This window comes from Aythya marila (assembly GCF_965140915.1).
Source record: "Aythya marila genome assembly, chromosome: 17".
Classification (NCBI taxonomy): Eukaryota; Metazoa; Chordata; class Aves; order Anseriformes; family Anatidae; genus Aythya; species Aythya marila.
In genome coordinates this window covers 10915609-10936544 of record NC_139058.1, presented here as the reverse complement: position 1 = coordinate 10936544, position 20936 = coordinate 10915609, and the positions used below count along the sequence as shown (strand labels likewise).

At 40.9% G+C, this 20936-nt stretch overlaps 1 protein-coding gene across 5 annotated transcripts in view; it reads left to right on the top strand.

The window, feature by feature from the left end:
• Positions 1–20936, top strand: part of ARVCF (ARVCF delta catenin family member) — a 269893-nt gene that overhangs the window by 194912 nt on the left and 54045 nt on the right. For all 5 annotated transcript variants that reach the window (XM_082774079.1, XM_082774080.1, XM_082774083.1 and 2 more), the window contains 2 exons: positions 3494–3993; positions 12349–12532. In XM_082774079.1, coding sequence (XP_082630205.1) covers positions 3494–3993; positions 12349–12532 — 684 coding nt within the window. The remainder of the gene's footprint in view (positions 1–3493; positions 3994–12348; positions 12533–20936) is intronic.

Sequence of the window (20936 nt, the reverse complement as noted above, 5' to 3'; positions counted from 1 at the left end):
GATCCGGACGCAGGTAACAGAAGATTGATGTATGGCTGAGTTTTCTGTGGCAGCTGCAACCTGAGTCAGCTCGTCCATTAGCAGCTTTTAGGTGGTTCCAGTCAAGGTGATTTCAGTGTTAGGGGCCATATGGCCCCTAACTCGGACTTGTCTCAGCAGAAAATTCAATCCAGTTTTTGAATCCTCCTGCACGTCCTCCCATCAGGGAACAGAGGCTGGCAGAAGCAGGAGCTCATTCTGCAAAGCCTTTAGATTTCCTCTTCGGTGTTTTGGCACAAAGTTCGCTACTGAAATCCCAAGCCTTTTTGGTCTTTTATCCAAAAGCAGACACCAGCTGCAAACTGTGATGAATGTAACTCTTGTATAAATTGCTGGGGATTAAATGTGTAAATCCTTCACCTGTTTACTCAAATGTGCCTGTGCTGAAGCCACAAGGAAGATGATAAATCCACAAGCGCTCTCCTAGTTTTTATCGGTGCTAGAATGTGTTTTGATCAATTCCCTGAGACAGGTGATCAGTGACACCCACAGCATCCTATAAACTCAGCTGCCTTGCTACAAGCAGATGGAAGTCAAGATGCTCATTCTCAGCAACCCTGGCACGCTACCAGATCTCTTCGGTCCCACAAGTAAAGAGCCTTTGGCCACCTGAGCACAGGTGGCTATCTACTGAGGTTCTCATTACTCCTCCTCCTGTGTTGAGTAGCTTCTCTTCCCAGTATAGCTGCTCAGCCTGTTAGTAGTGAACAGTTCATGTGAGAATGGGACTGGCTTGAAAATACAACAGTTGTAAAATCACTCGTCAGCATCCATATCGTTCAGGTTCTGTTTCTTTGAGGATGCTTTGCTTCTGCGGTGGATTGGGGCCAGCAGTACGTGCTGTGGTCACCACTTCACAGCGGGGCAGTACCTGGTGGGTTATAAACAGTGCTGCTCTCTCCATCACCTGTGCAATTCATCCTGAACCATCCATACTCACAGCACTCAGGAATGCAGCCTCTTCCTTGCAACATGAAACACTCATCATCATCCTATATTTTGTTCTAGCACAGCTTTGTGTTCTGGATACTACATCAGAGAGGGACCATCAAAGCATCAGTTTTTGTATCAATTTAATGGAAGGAGAAACTTCTTTGTTCCAGTAAGCAGAAAGTTAGGTTGTGTTCCTTTTTTTTTTTTATGCTTTATTTCAGACATTTGACATTCATATTTAATAACCTGATTGACAATTAAAAAAAAAAAAAGGTAGTGTAGGTATAAGAGTTATGTGGTGTGCTCTAATGTCATGACAGCATCACAATTTGCAGTCCAAATTTTGAAGTTTTATTTCTGAGCAAATGTTACAGAACCACAGAACTCTGTGTGGCGCAGAGAAGGTATGGCATAAGGGAGACGGACCCATCTGCATGGTTCTTTTTGGAAGGCTTCATCACAATAATGCAAACAAACTGCATCCCAAGACATTAATTATCTTTGTGTATTTGCATGGATGCCAAGGAGAGAGATACTTAACTGTGCAGGTGTAGGGAGGTAGTGTATGGTTACCTTGCAGACAGGGCTGAGAAGTGCTGAATCGTAAGTTACCAAGTCAAGCATGCAACAGCTGTGCAGAGGGCAACTACCAAAATTAATCTTTTACTTTTGTGCTGTCAATAAGAATTTAACTTCAGGAGGTGTTTGAGAAAAGAATTTCTTTTTGTTGTAATTTTAATGCTGGTCGTGCCTAATTTGCAGATACAAAAACAAAATGTAGTTTGAGTAGCAGTTTAGGGGTTTTGTTATTACTTCTTTCCTATGTATACGCACAAAGTAGATCTTTTCAGTGTTGTTGCTTTCTTTTCGGAAGGATGGAAGCAGCTTTGTTCTGCAACAGAAAATAAAACAGCTGTCCAGATGTTGGAAATGGCTGTGTAGGGCAAGTACTGAATTATACATACACAAATAACTTCAGGTTCAGCTTCATTCTGAGCTTTGGATACTGGCCCATTTTATCCTTTCATTCAGTTTATGGTTTAGAACAACAATTAAAGCAACTTAAGGTCAGTAGAGGTGCTTTTAACATTAAAAGCATTAATTGTGCAATACTAAGTCCAGTCTCTACCTCCGGTTGCTTCTCTCCCCTGCATCTAGTTGAATGAGCAGTCCCTTTAGGATAACAGCGAGCTCCATTCTCTTTCTGAGTTCTAATGATCCCTGTCTCCTTCTGTACGTTAGAAACTTTTCAATAACATCAGACAGTGCTTAAAATGAAAGTTTTATAACTCCTTTTGCAGCAATTAAAACTACTTACCTGACTGGGATAACTACAATGCCCTTTGAATAAAGGATCAGGTGTATCAGTGGGTCTCAGAAACAAATTCACAGGTTGTACATTTCTTTCCGTATAAATCTCGTGCAGAAATATTCTGCCTTAGTGGCTCATGGTAGGAAGTGATCTGTGTGGATTTTTTTGTGAAGGCTGAGGATTATAGTTGCAGTGGTTGCAAATAAAGAACAAGAAGGTTGTATTTGGCAAACACTGATTTATTTATTTTTGGTAACTAACGTGGACATTTGTTGTGTGCGAATATGCTGCCTTTGTATATTTTCAGCTGTGTAGACCGTAAATTTGCACTTTGTTTGAGCAAGGACAGCTGTATCTTAAATAGGTGTGTTTGCTGGTTTTGGCTGCCCTTACCTCAGTTCAGTACAGGGAAGGCACAGCAAGGTGGGTGCCATTCATTCTAACCCTACAAATGATTCGAACAGCGTATAACATCCAGGATGGTTGCTGAGGTGGAAAGGGGAGGAAAGCTCAGAGTTCTGGACTTGTTTAGGATGTCCAGCAAATTACTGTGGTGTTAGAAGTTGGACCCAGCTCTCCTGACCATCAGTCTCTTTCTTACCTTTATTCCAGCTGATTCTGTGCAAGGTGGACTTCTGCGATGTGCTTGGATTCAAGCCTTAGGTTTTCAGTCATCTTTGACAAATCCTTATTTATGTAGATGAATTCAGTATGCTCGTGTGAGCATCAGCTCTGTCATGGAAGTGCAGTGGATCTTCTCAGATTTGCTGAAAAGTGTCTGTGGTGTCTTTCTGCCCAGGCCTTGAATGCCTTTAATTAGAGTTTTGGTTTGTCGCAGAATTAGCGGCATTAATGAAGCTCAGTGTTTCCTACTAAATGTATTCCAGCTCTATCATAATTGCTTTGCTAAGTGACCAAAATGAAAGCAATCTGTTTGATGACTTGCAGTTCCTGTCATCATTTCATTGCTAGCCAAACAAATACAGTGCTGTAGTCCCATCGCTGCTGAATGCTCAGCTACGCTTTAATTTTCAAGTTACTACAAATAAATTATTTGAAAGTGTAAATAGGTTGTTCCAAATGATGTTTGTGATATTAAAAGATTTGATCACAGCTGAAATCTCCATACTGACTAAGGGGCACAGAATGTTTAAATGTGTTTTCCCCCCCCCCCCTCTTTCTTTCTCTTGGGACCGTTGCTTTTTACAGGGGCTACGATGACCCCATCGAGACAGAGATGGTTGAAGAAAGGATCCCTTACCTTCATGGTGGCTACGCAGCACCGCTGGCACAGCCGGAGAGAGGAAGCATGGCCAGCATTGACCGCCTGGGGAAGCGCTCCCCCTCGATCGACAGCATTCGCAAAGACCCCAGGTGGAGGGACCCCGACCTCCCTGAAGTCATCGCCATGCTCAGCCACCCTATTGATCCAGTCAAGTCTAATGCTGCGGCCTACTTGCAGCACCTGTGCTATGAGAATGACAAAATCAAAAAGGACGTGAGGCACCTTAAAGGGATACCCATCTTGGTGGGCCTGCTCGACCATCCGAAGCCAGAGGTCCATCGTAAGGCCTGCGGGGCTCTCCGAAACATCTCCTACGGGAAGGATAATGAAAACAAGGTGGCTATAAAGAACTGTGACGGCATCCCCGCTTTGATCAGACTTCTGCGAAAAACAAACGACATGGAAGTCAGAGAGCTGATTACAGGTCAGTGTCTGCATTTTCTTTAATAAATTATTCTTTAGAGGAGTTCTTTCGGTTTCAGGAACAAGAATTTCTGGAGACTAGAAGATTGAATTTAGATCACTGGCTGCCGCTGTTTCTTAGGCTGCTCAGTGTTTGTGGTATGAGAAAGCCTAAGGCAAATGTGCCCTTTAGGAGGAAATCCAAATCATCTGTATATGTTGCACACACTGGTTTTCGTGAGTGCTGAGAGATAGATGGTGCTTCTTGGATGTAGCGTGCAACTGCATGTGGTTGAGTTACTGAAGCTGAAATGAGTTATAGCAACTCCACTGACAGGTAATTTGTACTGTGCCTGCCCTCAGTGTGTTATAATCATGAGGTAAGATATGCTAATCTAAAACTTTCCTTGTTAATCTCTCATAAAGTGATCCCGCTGCCATGTCCCAACTCCTTTATATTGATAGAACAGTCAGGCTCCTCAGGAGCGCTTCCTACCCTGGTGCCGGGGCGTCTGAGGCTGTACATAAATTGCAGCACTCCTGGAGCTGAGGGTTGGGAAATGCAAAGAATTTAAGGAGCCTGCTGCAAGATGTTCTGGTGGACGCGTGGATTGTCCCTTACAATCGGAAAAGGGAGAATTACATTTTGAAGATACTGAGCTCTTGCACGCTTTCCAGGGATTTTTCAATCACTTAGAACTCCATTATTCAACCTATTTTTATTTGAACTTAGTCTTGGACATCATCCAAAAGGAGTAGTAAAGTATATGCCAAGTTTCAAAGTTCAGCCACTAAGTGGAAGAGGGTGGAAAAGTATGTCAGCTCCTAAACTAAGGAGAAAATGTATTGTTCTTCAGTCTCTCGTAGCTCATGAGGAGTGAAATGGATTTCCCTGGTTCTTCTCAGAAGCAGCAGGGGAAAAAACGGGAACTGTGGTGGATTTCAGTGCCAGAATAAAAAAAAATTTGGAGAGTTTTTTTGTATGCAGAATTGGGTCCAGGACTGAAACGTTTTAGCTACCTTATCAGTGTAGGACTGTCCAAGCAGACCCTATTACAATGTGGATTAAGCCATTTGAAGTAAACATCATAATTCTATAATCGCCTCAAAAGTATGGCAGCTGTCCAGGTTTTTACTGGTAATCAAAATTCTCTGAGATGAACAGTGGCTTGGGGTGTTCCGACCGTTCTTCCCCCCACCATTATAGCATATTGAGAATACTGGGTCTAAATACACAATATAGAAACCAGATATTTTTTTCCAGTCCTTTTCCAGACAGCTGCTAGAGGAGAGCTCTGTGGAGCGTGTTTTGGTTTTGCCTTGATTGCTGTGTGTGCTTGGTCTCCTAGCATGGAAGCTCTGTAGGTAGTATTTATGTTCCATTTGTTGCACTCATTTAGTATGATGGCTGACTTGATTTTATTTTTTAAATAAAGAGTTTCTGTTTATCTACTGTTCTAGTTTACTCAAAACTCATTTCTGGAGTGCTGAGAAGGAATAAATTTATTTCTGTGGATTCAAGAAAGGAGAAACCAGTCTGTAATTTACTCTGAAGGAATATCATTATAATGCTAAATGGTAATCAGTCACTTTTGAGATGGCAAAAACAAACTGGATGTTTTCCCTTTTCACTCTAAATGGTGATTGCTTTGATTTCCAGTTGATTAATTAGATTTACAGTTCAAATAAATTTTATTTGACAGTACCTCCTGCTAATTAAATGTAGTATTTTTGTTCCACTTCATTTTATGCTATTTAAAGATCTTTATTTCTTTTTACTGAGAAACACCAGGAATACTGAGGGCATTAACCTAAACAGATGTCCAGCAACAGATGATATGCGTTTAATCTCCACCTAACTAGGAGTGATTTCATTCCACTTCTAAAACGACATCACCAGATCCGGTGTGAGACATTGAAGCATCAGAATAGAAGAGTATTCCAACAATGCCTGTGTGGCTGATGCTAGCGTACTTTGCAGCCAGTGTTCAAAGCTTCAGCTGATAATGTGGAATTGTTCACTCAGAAATACGATCCACAGGACAGCAGAGAGAGAAACTCAAGAGCCAACTTAATGGCAAAGAGAGCATTCAGCCGGGGCTGCTGCAAAAAAAGATGGTGTTTTGCAGCCTCAAAAATTCAGGTGACAATTCTGGCATTCTCGTGGTAGAAATCTTGACTTCCTACCAGGGAACTTTTCCCAGGTGATAAGCCAAAGATTACCTTTGCCATGGAAGTTTTTCGTTCTGTCTAGCATGAAATCTCTGGGGACTTCTGCAGCTATGCAAAAAAAAAAAAAATAATAATCTTTTTGAGATCAAAATGGAAGAAAAGACAACTGTGTACAGGGTTTGCTTGTTTATTTCTTCTAAAAGGCTACACACTGAGGTTTGGTATGAGGCATTGCCTTTCCTGTGCTTTGCTATTTCTGTAATTCAGCACTGGCTGTTTTTTGAAGGCTGGATAGTCGTAATCAGCTGGTTATCCCAGATGTGGATGGCTGATGAAATAATCCTGCTTTCCTAAGAGATTTAAATAATTTAGATGCCTGAATTCAAGAGCGCTTCCAGTCTTGAAGTTTTGCTTCTCCGGGTGTGGGGCACTGCCTGCCTGCAGGACAGGAGCTACATGGGAGCATCCAAGAAGCCCCATCATTTGCAGCTGGGGAGGGTGCTTTCTGGCAGAAGTGTGCATTGTTCTCTCATTTGTGAGAGTCCTTGGCTGTAGTACAGCTCCAGGACCTCTCATTAACTTAGTGATCTGACACAGCAGCCGCAGCTGTCCAGGGCAGGATGAGCCCAGCCAGCCAGCTGGGCCTGGTCAGTGGGTTAATGGAGTGGGGAGAAAAGGCACAGCAACATGTGGAAAATGCAGAAGTAGATGCAGCTGCATGGAAGCACGAGGAAGGAATTGGATGTGTGAAGACTATTGCTGAATGCATGATCATGAATAGCATGTCGGAAGTGTGTTCACTTGAATCTTGCCCAGAATATACTTTTTTTGGAGAACATAAGTTAAATGCAATTTTGGAAGCAGGCTGAATATACTGATAGAGCACTGCTGCCAGGTTAAGCAAGTCTGTAGCTTTTTTTCCCGTTTCAGGTAATGAAGTTTTTAGTGGAATTGAGAACCTCTGGGTTAATGTCACAGCTGTTTCACCAGCCGGTCTTGATATAACTGCAAATGGCACTAAACTATGATGTACATCAGGCTAATACAAATTTGTGAGGCATGTAAAAAATACCTTCAAAACTCAAGATACAATCATACGGTATCACAGATCTTCCTTTTCTTGCTTTTTAATGTGTGGAGTTACAAAATGGCTCCATCAACTGCACTGAGGGAAGCTTGATTTAACTGTCAGTGTCCATAAGTAAATCACAACTAGCATTGTGATTAGAAATATTCCACGGAGTTCTCCGTTGTATCCCTCTCTAATCTGGGACTATAGTGCTGAACTCTCAGTGGATCATTTTCTTGATAAATGGAGGGAAATGAGGATTAAGCTGATAAGGAATGAAATCTGTTCTGATTGGGAAAGCTGCAAGAGTTTTTTATCTTGAGTGATAAGGGTTTTTTGTGGAGCAAATGTTCCTATCAGATATGCAAGACCAAAATTCTATTACATTCTTTGAAAAGCAATCAGAAGTTGGTAACATTAATGAATAATTTTGTTCTTTGTGGGAAAGTTGAAAGTAATTTTGTTGTTTAACGACATTGCACAGATTTTAAGTGGTGCAGAACGTGATTTTCCTGCTGCTGTATATTGCCAAACTGATTTTAATTGAAAAATGATTGACCTTCAAAATGCTCTGCGGAGGATGTATTTTGATCTAAGACTATAATAGAATCTTTCTGATTGATCAGCTCACTCAGAATTCACAACTGCTGGGCATTCATGTATGTTAAGATGCTGTCAGCTGATCCAGCACCAACTTCTCATTGAAGTACTGTGCTGTCTTGAACTTTTGGATTACATTTTCTATGAGAAGGCTTGTCAGAAGAATGTCCCTCTTCCAAGTGTGTTCTGCAACACAGTAGTTCATATGGAGGTTCTGATCTTGACCATCATTCAACTCCAAGAAGCCCAACTCCACTCTTTGGGACTTGGAATGGTGCAAACAAGGCTATATGTGTCCAGTAAATATGTACAGGACCACCATACAACAAGAAGTCCTTGGTAAATGTAATGCAGAGTGCTTTTTTCCCAAACGCTGGAAGATTTAGAATGGACCAGACACGAAGAGTTAAACAGCTTCAGGATCTAATTTTGTGGTGACATTGGATTTTTGCAAGTAAGCAAGCACAGCAGGAAAAGATGTGCCTTGGATTTTGGAAGGTAATAGCATCATTGTGCTCTGGCAGAATTCCTTCAGAGATCTTCTTTACAGAATTAGCTCCAAGGAGGCGGAGATTTAGAAAATTATGGCTGTGGCCCTAATCGCTTTTAATATGACATAAATTGTATAGCTGTTTATAGCTTATAGTGATTTTGATATATTTGTATGATAATTAGTACTTCTGAAATAAAAATATGTAGCTATTGTCCCTGCTTAACATGCTGAAAGAGTAAGGTAATGATTACAGTTAGAACTATGTAAGTACATTGCAAATAGTGCTTATGAATAAAATAAAGAGTTGATCATGATTGTGATCATCTTCTGAAAAGCAATAGCTCTTTGTCAAGTCCTAAAATTCATTCAACCTCTGGTCAAAAAGGCAAATACTTGTGAAAGCGTATGGAAAACTTAGATAACTTCATTTCCCTTATGATGCTGTTAGCGACTTAATTTCTCTTGAGTGCTATTCATTTGAATAGAGTAAAATTACAGTTTTAAAAACGGTGTTTCTAGCTTGTTGGATCATTAGTGTGTGATGCTAATAGAGGCAGGGAGTGATTTTTACAAGATGAATGTCAAATTTACAGGGATTTTTTTACTCAGATTTCCCTACACTGCTGAAACCTACAGTCTGATAAGAATTTTTTTTTCACTTTTTTTTTTTTGGCGTGTATATGGCTGTCATGTCTATAGTTCTACCATTTGTTTCGTTTCCTCAAGAGCTGAAAGGATGCTGGGATTTAGATCTCTTTGTTTTGTAACTTTGAATAATAAAAACATATTGTTGCTTTTTATTATCTTTATCTCCTATTATGGACTACTTTCCCCATAAAGTCGAGCTTGAATCTGATTTTTTTTCTTTCTCTCTGCCTTTGGAACCACAGGACTCCATCATCACTGTTTATCTTGGGCTATCTGTCTGTGAAATGCTGCTGTGCATTTTTCTTCAGTGAATGCTGCTCAGCAGCCAAATTCCTTTGGTTTTCCCCATGCGTCAAGGGGGACATTATAAATATAAGCGCTTTGACATTTTTTGAATATTTTGAAGAGCTTTCTCCTGTATATTTTTCATAAGAAGACACTTTTTATTCTTAGTTTGTTAGTGTTTCCTATGAAACATTTGAGAGGTGGGTGAGAAACTGAAAAGCTTGCAAACTGTTTTTTGTTTCTTCGGAGGAGATGGAGGAAAGGCATTCTGTTTAACGTCAATCCCCGCTGTCTCGTAGCCACTCGAGGGCACGGAGACTGACAGTCAAAATGTGTTTGCTTCTGAATGGTTTATTGCATAAATTGTATTCAGTCTTTTATTAAAAATTCAGGATGAGTATGTACAGGAGATCCTTTTGTTAGGCGTGGGCATCGGTGAGGTTCACTTGCGTGGTGTAGATTGACAGGATCGCAATGCTTCAGTTCTGCAACCCGGGGAGAATACTAAGCCCAGCTGGATTTAGTCTCTTGAAATAACTACTGCTGAGTGAGAACACAAAACAGAGGGAGTTTGGAGAAGATGATTTTGTTTTTGCAGATTTGGGTTGAAGGTTGAATCTAGATGCAAATCTTTAAGTCTGAAAAAAAGGCAAAAGATTTGAGCATTGGAAAACTTTTGGGTAGTTCTTTAATATTTAGAGCTCTTGGAAATTTTGTAGGTATTTTTGTCTTTTTAAGTATTTATTTGCCTGATTGTTCTTAAGCACTGAAATTTGCCTTTGTAGTTCCCTAGCACAGACAGCACATTTTGTCAGTCCTCCAGGAACGAGGAAAAGGCAGAATCTCATTTCAGATGCAGAAGAAACATGTAAGAGCTACTTCCTGAAATGCACATACAAAGGGCTGTCAGATTTTAAAACTTAACTTTCCCACATACAGATGACTTCTAATCTTGACACTGTTTCCAGTAGAAATATCTTCCATTTCAAAAGGACAGAAATGCAGGCTCCTTACAAACACCATGTGAGGTTCCTCAGTTTCTCTTTTCCTGCTTTTTTAAGCAAATGCTTCATCCATGTTCCATGGAGGAGCCCTGACTTACACTGTATAATTTTCTGGGATTTATCTGTCTAGTTCAGTGCTGGATGTTCTGATTTTGCATCTGAATTTCAGAAGTACTGAGCCAGCAATGCATTTAGGGATCTACTTGTAGTTGTTATTTCTATGTCAGTGAGTCTGATATGCTTAAGGAATTGGTGTACAGTGACTAAAGAAAGACCGTCTAGTGAAGTATTTAAAATTAATCTGATAACTTACATGTCAGGCTTTATAGCCTTATTATGAATATTGACTTAAATTTGTTTCTTATACCAATTTGTTATGAAAATTAAAGACATTCTTCCACAACAAAACAGGACCAATTAGTGTTTCCAGCTTAGTTTTGTTTGTTTATTTTTATTGGTTGTCATGTTTCACAATGACAAAGGGTAATTATTATAAAGGTACAAAGAAAACTAATTCATACTTCACCTATACTATCTTGTTGGAAAGCATAAAAAAAAGTTATGATAAATTGCAACGTATCTACAAATGGCAGGGTTAAAAAAAACACAAACATGGCATTCATTCTGTTGTCTGCCTCTGAAATTCTGTAGTCTCCAAAGTCTGAGCAGACACCTGGCTTTTGTAAAGCCCACTGGGAATTGGAGACAGCCCAGTGTTAGACTTCCAAGGCTCTGCTAAGCACCAGCCTTTGAGGTTATCGTGTAAGTGCCACTCACTGCTCACATGCAGATAAAATTCCTTTTTGTACACGGTACTTGCCATGACCCTATACGGATAATGCTCTGATATTAAAATAGGACATTGGGCATTTGACGCTTCCAACTTGCAGCTGTGAGAGCTCGGGTGCTAGGAGAGTTCCCACGGGGCAGCCGTGGTGCTCTCCTGACTGCCGGTGCCCTGTGGTGGCTGGCAGGGCTCAGCGAGGCAATGGGCTTGTTACACCATTCGACAAAAGTCACAGATCCAACGTCGTTTTCCAGTCATTTTTGAAGTTTGAAAATTGTAGGTTTTAAAACTTGGAGTGGTTGAAAGGGACTGAAACAGAAGTTTGCACCTTTGTTTTTCTTTTGTGTTTTGTTTCAAATATGGCTAAGAGGCAGAGCTCTCCAACCTGTAACTTGCACAAATTCACTTAGAAAAGATTTTCTTTGACTTCTGGGGAAATCTAGCTTTTCCAATCAGTCTATCTGAAATTTTGTGCATCCTCACACTTCTCCTTACAGGTCAAAAATCTGCATTTAGCTCCCTCCAAGTGTAGTTACCCACTGTTCTTAAACCTTACAAGGCTGGGCCTATGTAGAAATTCTCTGTTTTAGTCCAAACTTGAAAAGCAGTAACTACCAGACAGTGTTACAGGTCTGATGGAAAGTTGTATCGTGTATCTAAGACCAGGTATTTTTACAGTTGTGAGGCTATTCTATTGTTTTGATACTTGACATCTGTCTATTTTAGCTCACAAGTGAGGTAAAAATGGAAAGGCTTGAGGAGGAGTCCTGGTTTGCAGCTTCTTCAAGGAACCGTATGCTTATGACACCAGGTGATTTGAACACAGATATTGTCTGTGACAGCAGAATGTGAAAGTAAATAACAGAGAAGTCTTGTGTGAAATACTGTCTGGTGCAGAGGATAAGCATAAGATCAATAATCCTTCATAAATTCAGCCCTGGTTTTAAGGGTTGCTTAATATACTCGTCTGCTTCACTGGATGAATTCTGCTTTTTGAGACATAGCTGACTTAATAGTGTAACAACAACACATTTGTATATAGTAGAAATATCCTGTTAATCTCCACATCACATGTATGTACTCTGTATTACAACTTGATGACTTCAACATTATCCATATCTTGATGACAGTGATTCTGTGTCTTTGGAAATGCTTCCATTGCAGCAACTGTGGAGCTTTCCTTGAGCTACCTGTGTAGTCCGGCCTCTCATCAAGTGATCACTTAGTTTTGTGATTTAGCCTTCTCGTGATCCTATTTAATCAAAAAAATAGTTGTTATCCTCTTGTTATTTGTTTAATTATCCCTGTTTCTCCTGAAGGCACCCTATGGAACTTGTCTTCCTACGAGCCCCTGAAGATGGTCATCATCAACCACGGCCTGCAGACGCTCACCAACGAGGTGATCATACCCCACTCGGGCTGGGAGAGCGAGCCCAACGAGGACTCGAAGCCTCGCGATGCCGAGTGGACGACTGTCTTCAAGAACACTTCTGGTTGTTTACGGTAAGGCAGAGCTGGGAAATATTCCTCGGTTGTTCACCAAACCCTGTGTTAAGGATTTCCTTAATTCTATTGATTTAAAATCACGTATCATATACCTTCTGTTTTTGCAAAGAGATCCCCATTTCAGTGGCCACAATAGCAATGCTGGCTTTAATTAGCGTGCCACAGTTTCTTGTTGTAGAACCTTGTTGGTGTAGGTCTGTCCAGTGAGGTCTGTATGAAGAGTCGGTGATTTAGGCAGGTTTTGTGGAGTGGCTCTCTGTAGTGAGGTGTGCAATGGGGAGTGATCCAGTTAAGAGGTTAACTGCCAAACTGAGCACAGAATAAGTATCTTTCAATGCAACCTGTGCCATAAGTACCACGAATCATGCTTTCATTTATCTATTGTGCTGTGATTAGTGGGATGTTTCTATAAATTTTGAGTATGTTCTTTGCTTCCCCCAGTGGTGCAGTTTTTATTTATTTTAAAAGCATGTTTTGAAACAGTTCCCTTCCTGTTCTTGGACTTCCTGCTATCAAAAAAGCATTTTTTGCAGGTGCTAGGAAACTGATTTCATGGAAATATACCTAGCCTGAAACATGTGTCCCATTTTAGCCACAGATGCTTTTGTGGAAGTTACTGAGATGCTCCTATTTTAAGTTCAAGTGGCTGAGGACCTATGGGAATACAGTTAAGAACCTGAACTACTGAACAATTCTAGTATTACTGGTATTTGCTGAAAAGGATTTTTTTCTGGTTAGAAATGGTATTTGAATTTCTGAGGGCACCTCAAGAGTCAGATGATAGGTGCTAGAAGCTGGGGTCAGGTAGAGTCAGAAAAACCCGAAGAACCATGTGCTCTAAATACTGACTCCTTTCACTTTGCTTGTCTCTGAGATAAAATAGTGGAGGTGTCCTGTTAGATTCTCCAGCTTCATGAAGAAGTCAATTAGTTTGAATGAAGCTAATAAATATTTGGCATTGTTCCTTCTGTTGCTCTGAAGTATACTTCTGTCAGACTTCTGCTGATTAATGCTTCTTCTGAAGTTGGTTCATTTCTGTTCCTTGGACTTGTGGTCTCTAAATTGCACAAACTATTCCCTTGAGTAACATCACAAATGAAGGAAGTAATGAAAACTGTTCTGAAAGGGCCCATTACTGAAATTATTTGCAGTCCCACTGGAGACTAAGGTCCTTTAAGTAGGCTCCAGACATCATAGGTTTTTCCTACTAGTGTCTCATTTTCTAATGGTGTTCCACAAGAGGAAATTAGTCGTGCTGGGGGATAAAAGGTTTATCTGAATGAATGTGAGATTCTCCAAGAAGTGCAGACAATAAATTGATCATTAGTAGACTAACCTAATCCGCATCATAAATTTTTATTAGTCTGTACAGTGCCCTAATCCACTCAAACTTCTAGATTCCAGGAAACTTTTTAATGAAGAAAGGCATTGGCTTTACAGGACGTGAAAATAGCACACACCACTCAGCCATTTTATTTTCCAAAGGCTAGTGAAGAGGGATGCAGAGAACAGCAGTACTGAGATATGCTAGTTAGAGAATTCCACTTTGGATAATTCAAGTGTCCTGCTTTTAAAAAGTCACTTCAAAAGCATCGAGACAGCAGTTAGAGAACAGTGACTGCTTCTGTTGTTGAGAGGGAAGATGTATTTCAGTCCATAGTCGCTGTTGTCTTAGTCACAGGGGACTAAGCAACTTGCAGAAAATTCGGAGCTTCATTCAGTCAGGTGTGGGGCAAGGTGATTTCACGCCTGAAAGTGGCTGCTTAAGGTAAATGGAAATGTGTTGGCAGATCAGCAGGAAAAGGTAATCTGTAAAAGGTATTTTACTGGTGTCTCTGCTATGCTGAGGAGGGAGCAACCCCTTGTGTAGGGAGGGGGAGAGTTGCCTTGCTGTCTCCTCTCTGCAACAGAATGTGAGCTAAAACAAGTCTAGGACAGCAGAGATGCAGAAGTATGAGAGATACAAGCTGCCCTTAGTGTTGCGAGGTAGGTGATACTACATATCTTTTGCAGAGCATTTGCAGGTCTAGGGATAAAAAAGAACACATCAAAAGTAATTATCTTTATTTCTGTTGGAAATATTTTTCTGCTATTTGTTGAAATCCTCTGCAGCTCATCCTTAAAAGCACCCTTCAGATAAGACAGTTAATGCCAGTAGAGAAGAAATGTTTGCAGCCATCTGTCTAACAGACATCAGTGTTTAAAAAATCTTTTGCCTACTCTTCTCTTTTTCACACAGTAGCAGGTCCCAGAAATTCAATTTTCCATGAATGGAGCTTACTGCAAACTACAAACTGTGTACCAATTTGATATTTAATTGGGAGGTTAGTCCTCTTGATGATGTGCCAGCCTCCTTTGTCCCCTTTGGAATCAATCCGAAAATATGTGCTACGTTGTCTTCAAAGATGCTGTCAGTTCTTTTGGAAATTCAGACTTCTCAGATGTCTTTGCAGTTTGGATATCCAAGCAGAAGAAAGGCATTACGCATGCAGGACTGCTTTCATTTCAGTATCTTTTTTTCAGTAATTTTGATGAAGTTTATCAACAAATGTGGGCAAGTTGGTTTCAAACTCGTTGATTCACAGCATGAACTGCTGCTTAATTACTTGTTGTTTTGTTGTGTGTTTTTTTTTTTTTTTACACTGCTTTCTGATCTTTACTTTGTTCTTAATCTAGGTCTCTTCTTTGATAATATGGAGTCTTGAGAACACTTATTTCAAAATAATTGAAAACAAGGATTTTTTTCCAAAAAAACCCACTAATTTGGCCTTCTTCATAGAATCTTGATTTATCCCATTTTCCTTTCCAGTCCTAGTTTGTCTACAATACCTTGATGAATGGATCTGCAAAGCCCATAATCACTTTACTTCTTAAATTTTTCATGTGTCTTGTGATAGATGATAGGTTGCATGTAATTTTATAAAAAGAGATATTTTATATTCTGTTGAAGCTGTTAAGATAAATAAGTAGGTAGGAAAATTGGAAGGGAACAATAAAGGAAAAACAAATGAACAAATGAACAAAAAACCTCACAGATTAATTTATGGAAATCAAGTGGATTTTGGTTTTAGAAAAGTAGGACTAGGGAAGACGTAAGAAAGGTATTTGACGGAAAAATCATAAAGTATTCACAGGTGTTGCTTTATCTTACTTGGAATACAAGTTTCATGTCTTTGTATTGTATTCTTTTAGGTATGCAGAGAATATCTCTTTGATTACTGTCTTTTTATCTTTAAGCCCCTAAATCCCTATTGGGGTTTGCAATCCAGAAGCATTCACTTTTTAATTGTACTCTCCACCAATTTAATATAATGATCTGGTGCATTTTTAACAAGATCATTTTGTGATCCTTCCTAGAACTCTGCCCAAGACAGTAAGGTGCTTTAGGATGAGAGAATGAGATGAATTGCTTGCGAGAGTGCCGGAGCTGAGGCTAACTCATTGCCATCCAGGTCTGGTTTCTCCCAAGGTGCTTCTTCCTGCTTCAGCGTAGGAGTGCTGCTCCGTGGGTCAGAGAGCACTGCTGCAGTCACATCACCATTTTCATTTTCTGTGTAGATATCCACCATGATTCTCAGTTTTCCAGAAGCAGCAAGGATTAATGGTTTAAAAATTAAATTCATTCTGAGCTTAATTGCAGTTTTCTGCCTAATTACTTTTAATTCTCTCTTGGATTTTTTCACTTTTTAGAGGGCAGAGTAGAACTTAGTTTCTAAATTGCCAACTTTTTAGCCCGATTCCTGTTCTAAACTGACCTGCTGTCAAAAAATGTTAAATGAATTAATTTGCATAGTAAACAGATGCAAAGTGCCCCTTTTTTCCAGGGTACCATCTGTACTTGCAGCGTTTCTTGACAATTCTCCAAGTATACAGAAATTCACATTCACAAATAGCCACAAGGTTCAGAGACCTGGCCGTGGGTGTACAAACACAAACAAACTGCACCCACTTGACTTCTACTAAAAACATGCATCCTTCAGATCGAAATTGCACATAACAGCTTGTCCAACATCAGCTCCTGAGAAGAGAAGGGATGACCTGGTGGCTAAAGCTGTGACAAGGGACTTGAGAAGCATGGATTTAATTGCTGTTCTGCTACTGTTCTGACATAACTTCAGGCAAGATTAACTGTGTAAATCTTTCTATGGTCTAATTTTTAATAGCCCCTCTTCCCTCTGATTTGGATTCCTAAGTTCCTGAGTGGATCTGGAATTCAGTCAGTCATCTTCACTTCTCCTGCCTGGATATTTGCACCTCTGTCTTACCTTCCCATGAAGATGGTAAATGCCAGTAGTTCAAGTATTGTGCAGTGGTTGGCCCAAGCAACAACAACTGGGAATCGATCCGTCCTGTAGGTATAAATTAAGAGTGCTGTCCTGTAAAATCAAAACCTGAGAGTTATGGGAAGTGTGAGGCAATGTTTGATGACATGAGATAAGGACTCAGTAGATTCAGAGCCAAAACAAATATATCTTACTAGGGTGGGAGATGATGTGTAAGTGTGTGCAGGCTCCTGTTACTTTTATTTTACTTCAGAGGAAACTGGACCACAGAAGCTTGATAGTAAATCATTAATAAGCAGGATGTGCCAAATAGAGTTTTTATATGAGCGTGTTTTAAACCTTTTTTTGAAGAGGACGGAGAGCATCAGTGTACGTGCACATACATCTTGTCCTGCAGATATAATTTACTGTGCTTCTGTCATATTTAAGCAGCAGTGCTTAATGGTAATGGGCTCATTCCTCAAGCTGTAACTTCTTTATATGTTTGCAAATAGATGTGTGCACACACCTCCAATACACGCTGGAGCATGTGTGTGCACCTGTAAGACGCAGAGGTAAATAGGGTTTGGCAAACCAAGTCTGTGGTCTTGTGTTGAGAGAAGAGTTCTCCCTTTGTACCTGAGAGGGCTGAATAGGTCTTGGTGACAGCGGTGTTCCCATTTCTTTCTTCCCATCTCTGGATCATCCCTGCAGTCCCTCCTGGATTTTTTGGAAAATTTACAGGGATCGTGAATAGAAAGTGGGCTTGGACTTGGGCTGTTCATGTTTCTGCATTGCGTAATATTTCCTAGTAGACACCTAAGAGGAAGAATGCTATAAGTAGAAGCTTATTAGTTGTTATTACTTATTCAAAACTGTTACCTTAGTTGGGTGGGGAATGAGAATCCCTTTATATTGCATTCTATTCTCCTTAAAGTCGCCATGCCTCCAGTCAGGGAAATCTGTGGGATCTAGTAGTGCTGGGCCTTGGTGTTGCTGGTGCTGTTTGAAGGCCTCCAGCGTCCTGGCTGCAAGGCTTGGGGCTTGCTTCCCCTCGTGCCTCTGCATGCTGAGTCTGAGGTAAGAAAGTCTATGCCAAAAGCAGACGGTTATGCCCTTCTATCTTCTTAATGATTAATGTGTAGCTTTCCTCTGAAGAAAAGTGCTTGGGAATGAGAGCTTTCGAGGTGAATTACCTTCAAGCTCTACCCACATTTAAATCCTGCTGCCGTGATGCAGGGTATGGTGACAGTCACATAATATTTGTCCTACCTGCACTCTCATCTACGTGAGGTAGCCTTGATCTGCAAGTGACTGAAGAAAGAAGGCACCTACGTGCGAATCCTCGGCCAGGAAACACGGCCTGGGTATGAGCAGGGCGCAGGAGGTGAAGCTCAGTGCCACCCACCGAGCTGCCCTGGCTGTCAGGGGAACTTTGCTGACTGCAGCAGGGCAGGACCGAGAAGGTACTAGATGGGAGTTTTCAAGTGCTGGCTTTTATTTTACCTTTGGAACAACAGCAAATTAGTAACTGAGCTTACCTAGTAGAGCATTTTTACAGAACCCTGTCATGCTGCACAGAGGGTCTTGTCGGAGCAGCTGTGTTTCCTCCCCACCCTCAGAAAGATTGTTTGACAAAATCATTTGGCTGAAGTTTCCTTTTAACTAGCGTGCCTGCCTATCATAGTTCAAGTAATCCTTCTCTTTGCCTTCGTACAGCAGTCATTTAACCAACAAGGCCTGCACAGGACTTGGTACAGAGCTCACCCCCACCCAGAGGAGATGAGGGCAGATGCTGCCTTGTCTCTGGCCACCCACCCACCATGCCTGGAGCTGCTGCACGGGTGTCTTCACACGTGGGTACAGCCTCTGGGAGGCCGCTGCTACAGAAGCCGGAGCTGACGATCCTGTTTGTGTTTTGTTGTGTCATAGGCACTTTTGAACTGGACTTTCAGCAAAATAGTTTTAGAAAGATAAAAACGGAGCAAAAATTTGCCTGTGAGTCTTGATTTTGCAGCACAGAAGAGGGAGAAGCTTATCTGCCCAACCCAGACTGGAAAAAAACAACTCAAATTAAAAACCCACACCTCTCAATACAGAAGAGTGAGTGAAGGCAGTTTCTTAATTAGCTTACTGAAACTGTGCAGGATCACAGCATATGGCTGTCCTGGGGCTTATATGATGAGCAGAGCGTTTAATTCGTGCTAGTAAGGAGCCGTTAGGGTTCTTCCTGACAGTTCCTGATGTTTAGCTTGTAATATAAATAAATTATGCATAGATTTTAGCAGCAGAGACATAACCTAGTTACATGCAACCTTAATGCTTTACAATCAAATCTGAAGTATAAGTGTAAAGTTGTGCGCTTGCTTATTGCCTTCTGTCATTCCTCAGGAAAAAATGTAGGTCCCTTCCCCCTGGGCTATCAATGAAGGCAATCGACAAAACCGTCTGTTGCTGTGGTAGGGTGAGGAGTGAGATCGAAACAAAGCACGCTGCGTGTAATGGGCATAGTTTGCTTTGGAAGGCACGTGAGCTGTGATCCTTTATTAGATAACAACTACCTTATTTTTTGTATCTTTGAGATTCTTTTCACATTGCTGCGAGAATACATGATAAAGCAGGCAGAGCCTCTCAGCCTTTCCTCCAAGCAAAGACTGAAATAATTTGAGAGCGAAGTAGCTGCTGGGTATTGTGGAATTCTTGTCTATTGCATTTCTGCATGGCTTTGTGTTATAGGAGAGCAAACTAAGGCCCTCCAAGTAGGTCATGCAGGAGGTAACCAGTCAGTGTTTTACTAAAAAGGCATTACATGGTATTTTGGATGTAGAAAGCCACAAATAACAATGGATGGAATTCACGTCTGTATCTTGTTAAACTTTGCTGCTGGCTGTTGAGCCCTGGCTTATTGCAGGGGGATCTTAGAAACAATCCTGATGTGATCCTGAGATGTGCCAGCATGCCCTACAGATGCGTTGCTCCACAGAAATGTCTTCCTGGAGCACAGGCTAAACTCATGAAGTCTGTTTTCAGGGGTGGCTTATGTTATGTCCTGTTATTGGCATTTGGACAATTAAACAAAACCAATCCCTTTATTTAAGTATCTGGAAGGGGCTTAGGTGCAAGGCAGTCAGAGCTGCTCTGCTTCTTTCTTGGGTCTGGCCAGTAAGTGGATACTGAAATGGAGCAGCAATCTCCAGTGAGATCTCCTGCCCAGATCTGATGCACCTTTTCTCAGCTGAACAGCTGCTCCCTACCAAGCATCACCCTCAGTAGAGCTTCCCTATCTTTTCTGCTTATTTCATTTGGACTTTGGCTTTGCTTGACTTTCATCTGCTTTGCTTGATTTCTGATCCAGCTGCCTGCTGCCAAACTCCGTCACGTTGTATAGGTCTCTTTTACCAATGTGGCCTGGATCAGGCTATCTTCATGTCACAGGCAGCTTTTTGCTTTTTCTCTCTTATTTTTGGAACAATGAACTTAATACCAATAAAACTTTTTGGTATTTCATGTGAACTCAAGTATGGAATTCATTGAATTTCTGCATGAAATGATGGAATGATTTTAAACTGCTCTATATTCCTCCTTTGGGACATTTAGTACCTAGAAATGCACTAGGAAATAGAGTACGCCTGCTGCAGCTGTTACTTATCGATCTCCTTCAGCTGACATCCAAATAAAAATTTCTTAATAGTGAAGCAAACCATGAGTGCAAAAGAGTGCTTTTATAGCAAGGGATACTCTGACTACTGTCAGAGTAGGTGGGATATTAACGGCTAAAATATTTAAATTAAACTTGGGTAAACCTTACAGTATCTTATCAGATGAAGTAGAAAACTCAGCGCCTGGTCAGGGAAGCCAAAGTGGTAGTGGTAGTCAAGGTTTAGCAAGGTGTATGTGCCGTCTGCCTGCTCAGCCCCCTGGTGAAGTGCCTCTCACTAAACCTGCCAGAAAACCCCTGTGCTTTGGAGCTCTCTGGCTTGCAATGATCACAGGGAATTCACCTACTTTACCTTCTTCTCCAGTGCTGAGATGGTCTATATAGGAGCCAATGTTCCTTCTTGGCTTGGCAATACAAAAATCACTATTGGAAGGTTGGTTACAGTTTTAAAAAGTAGTTAAACTTATCTGGACCCTGTGGT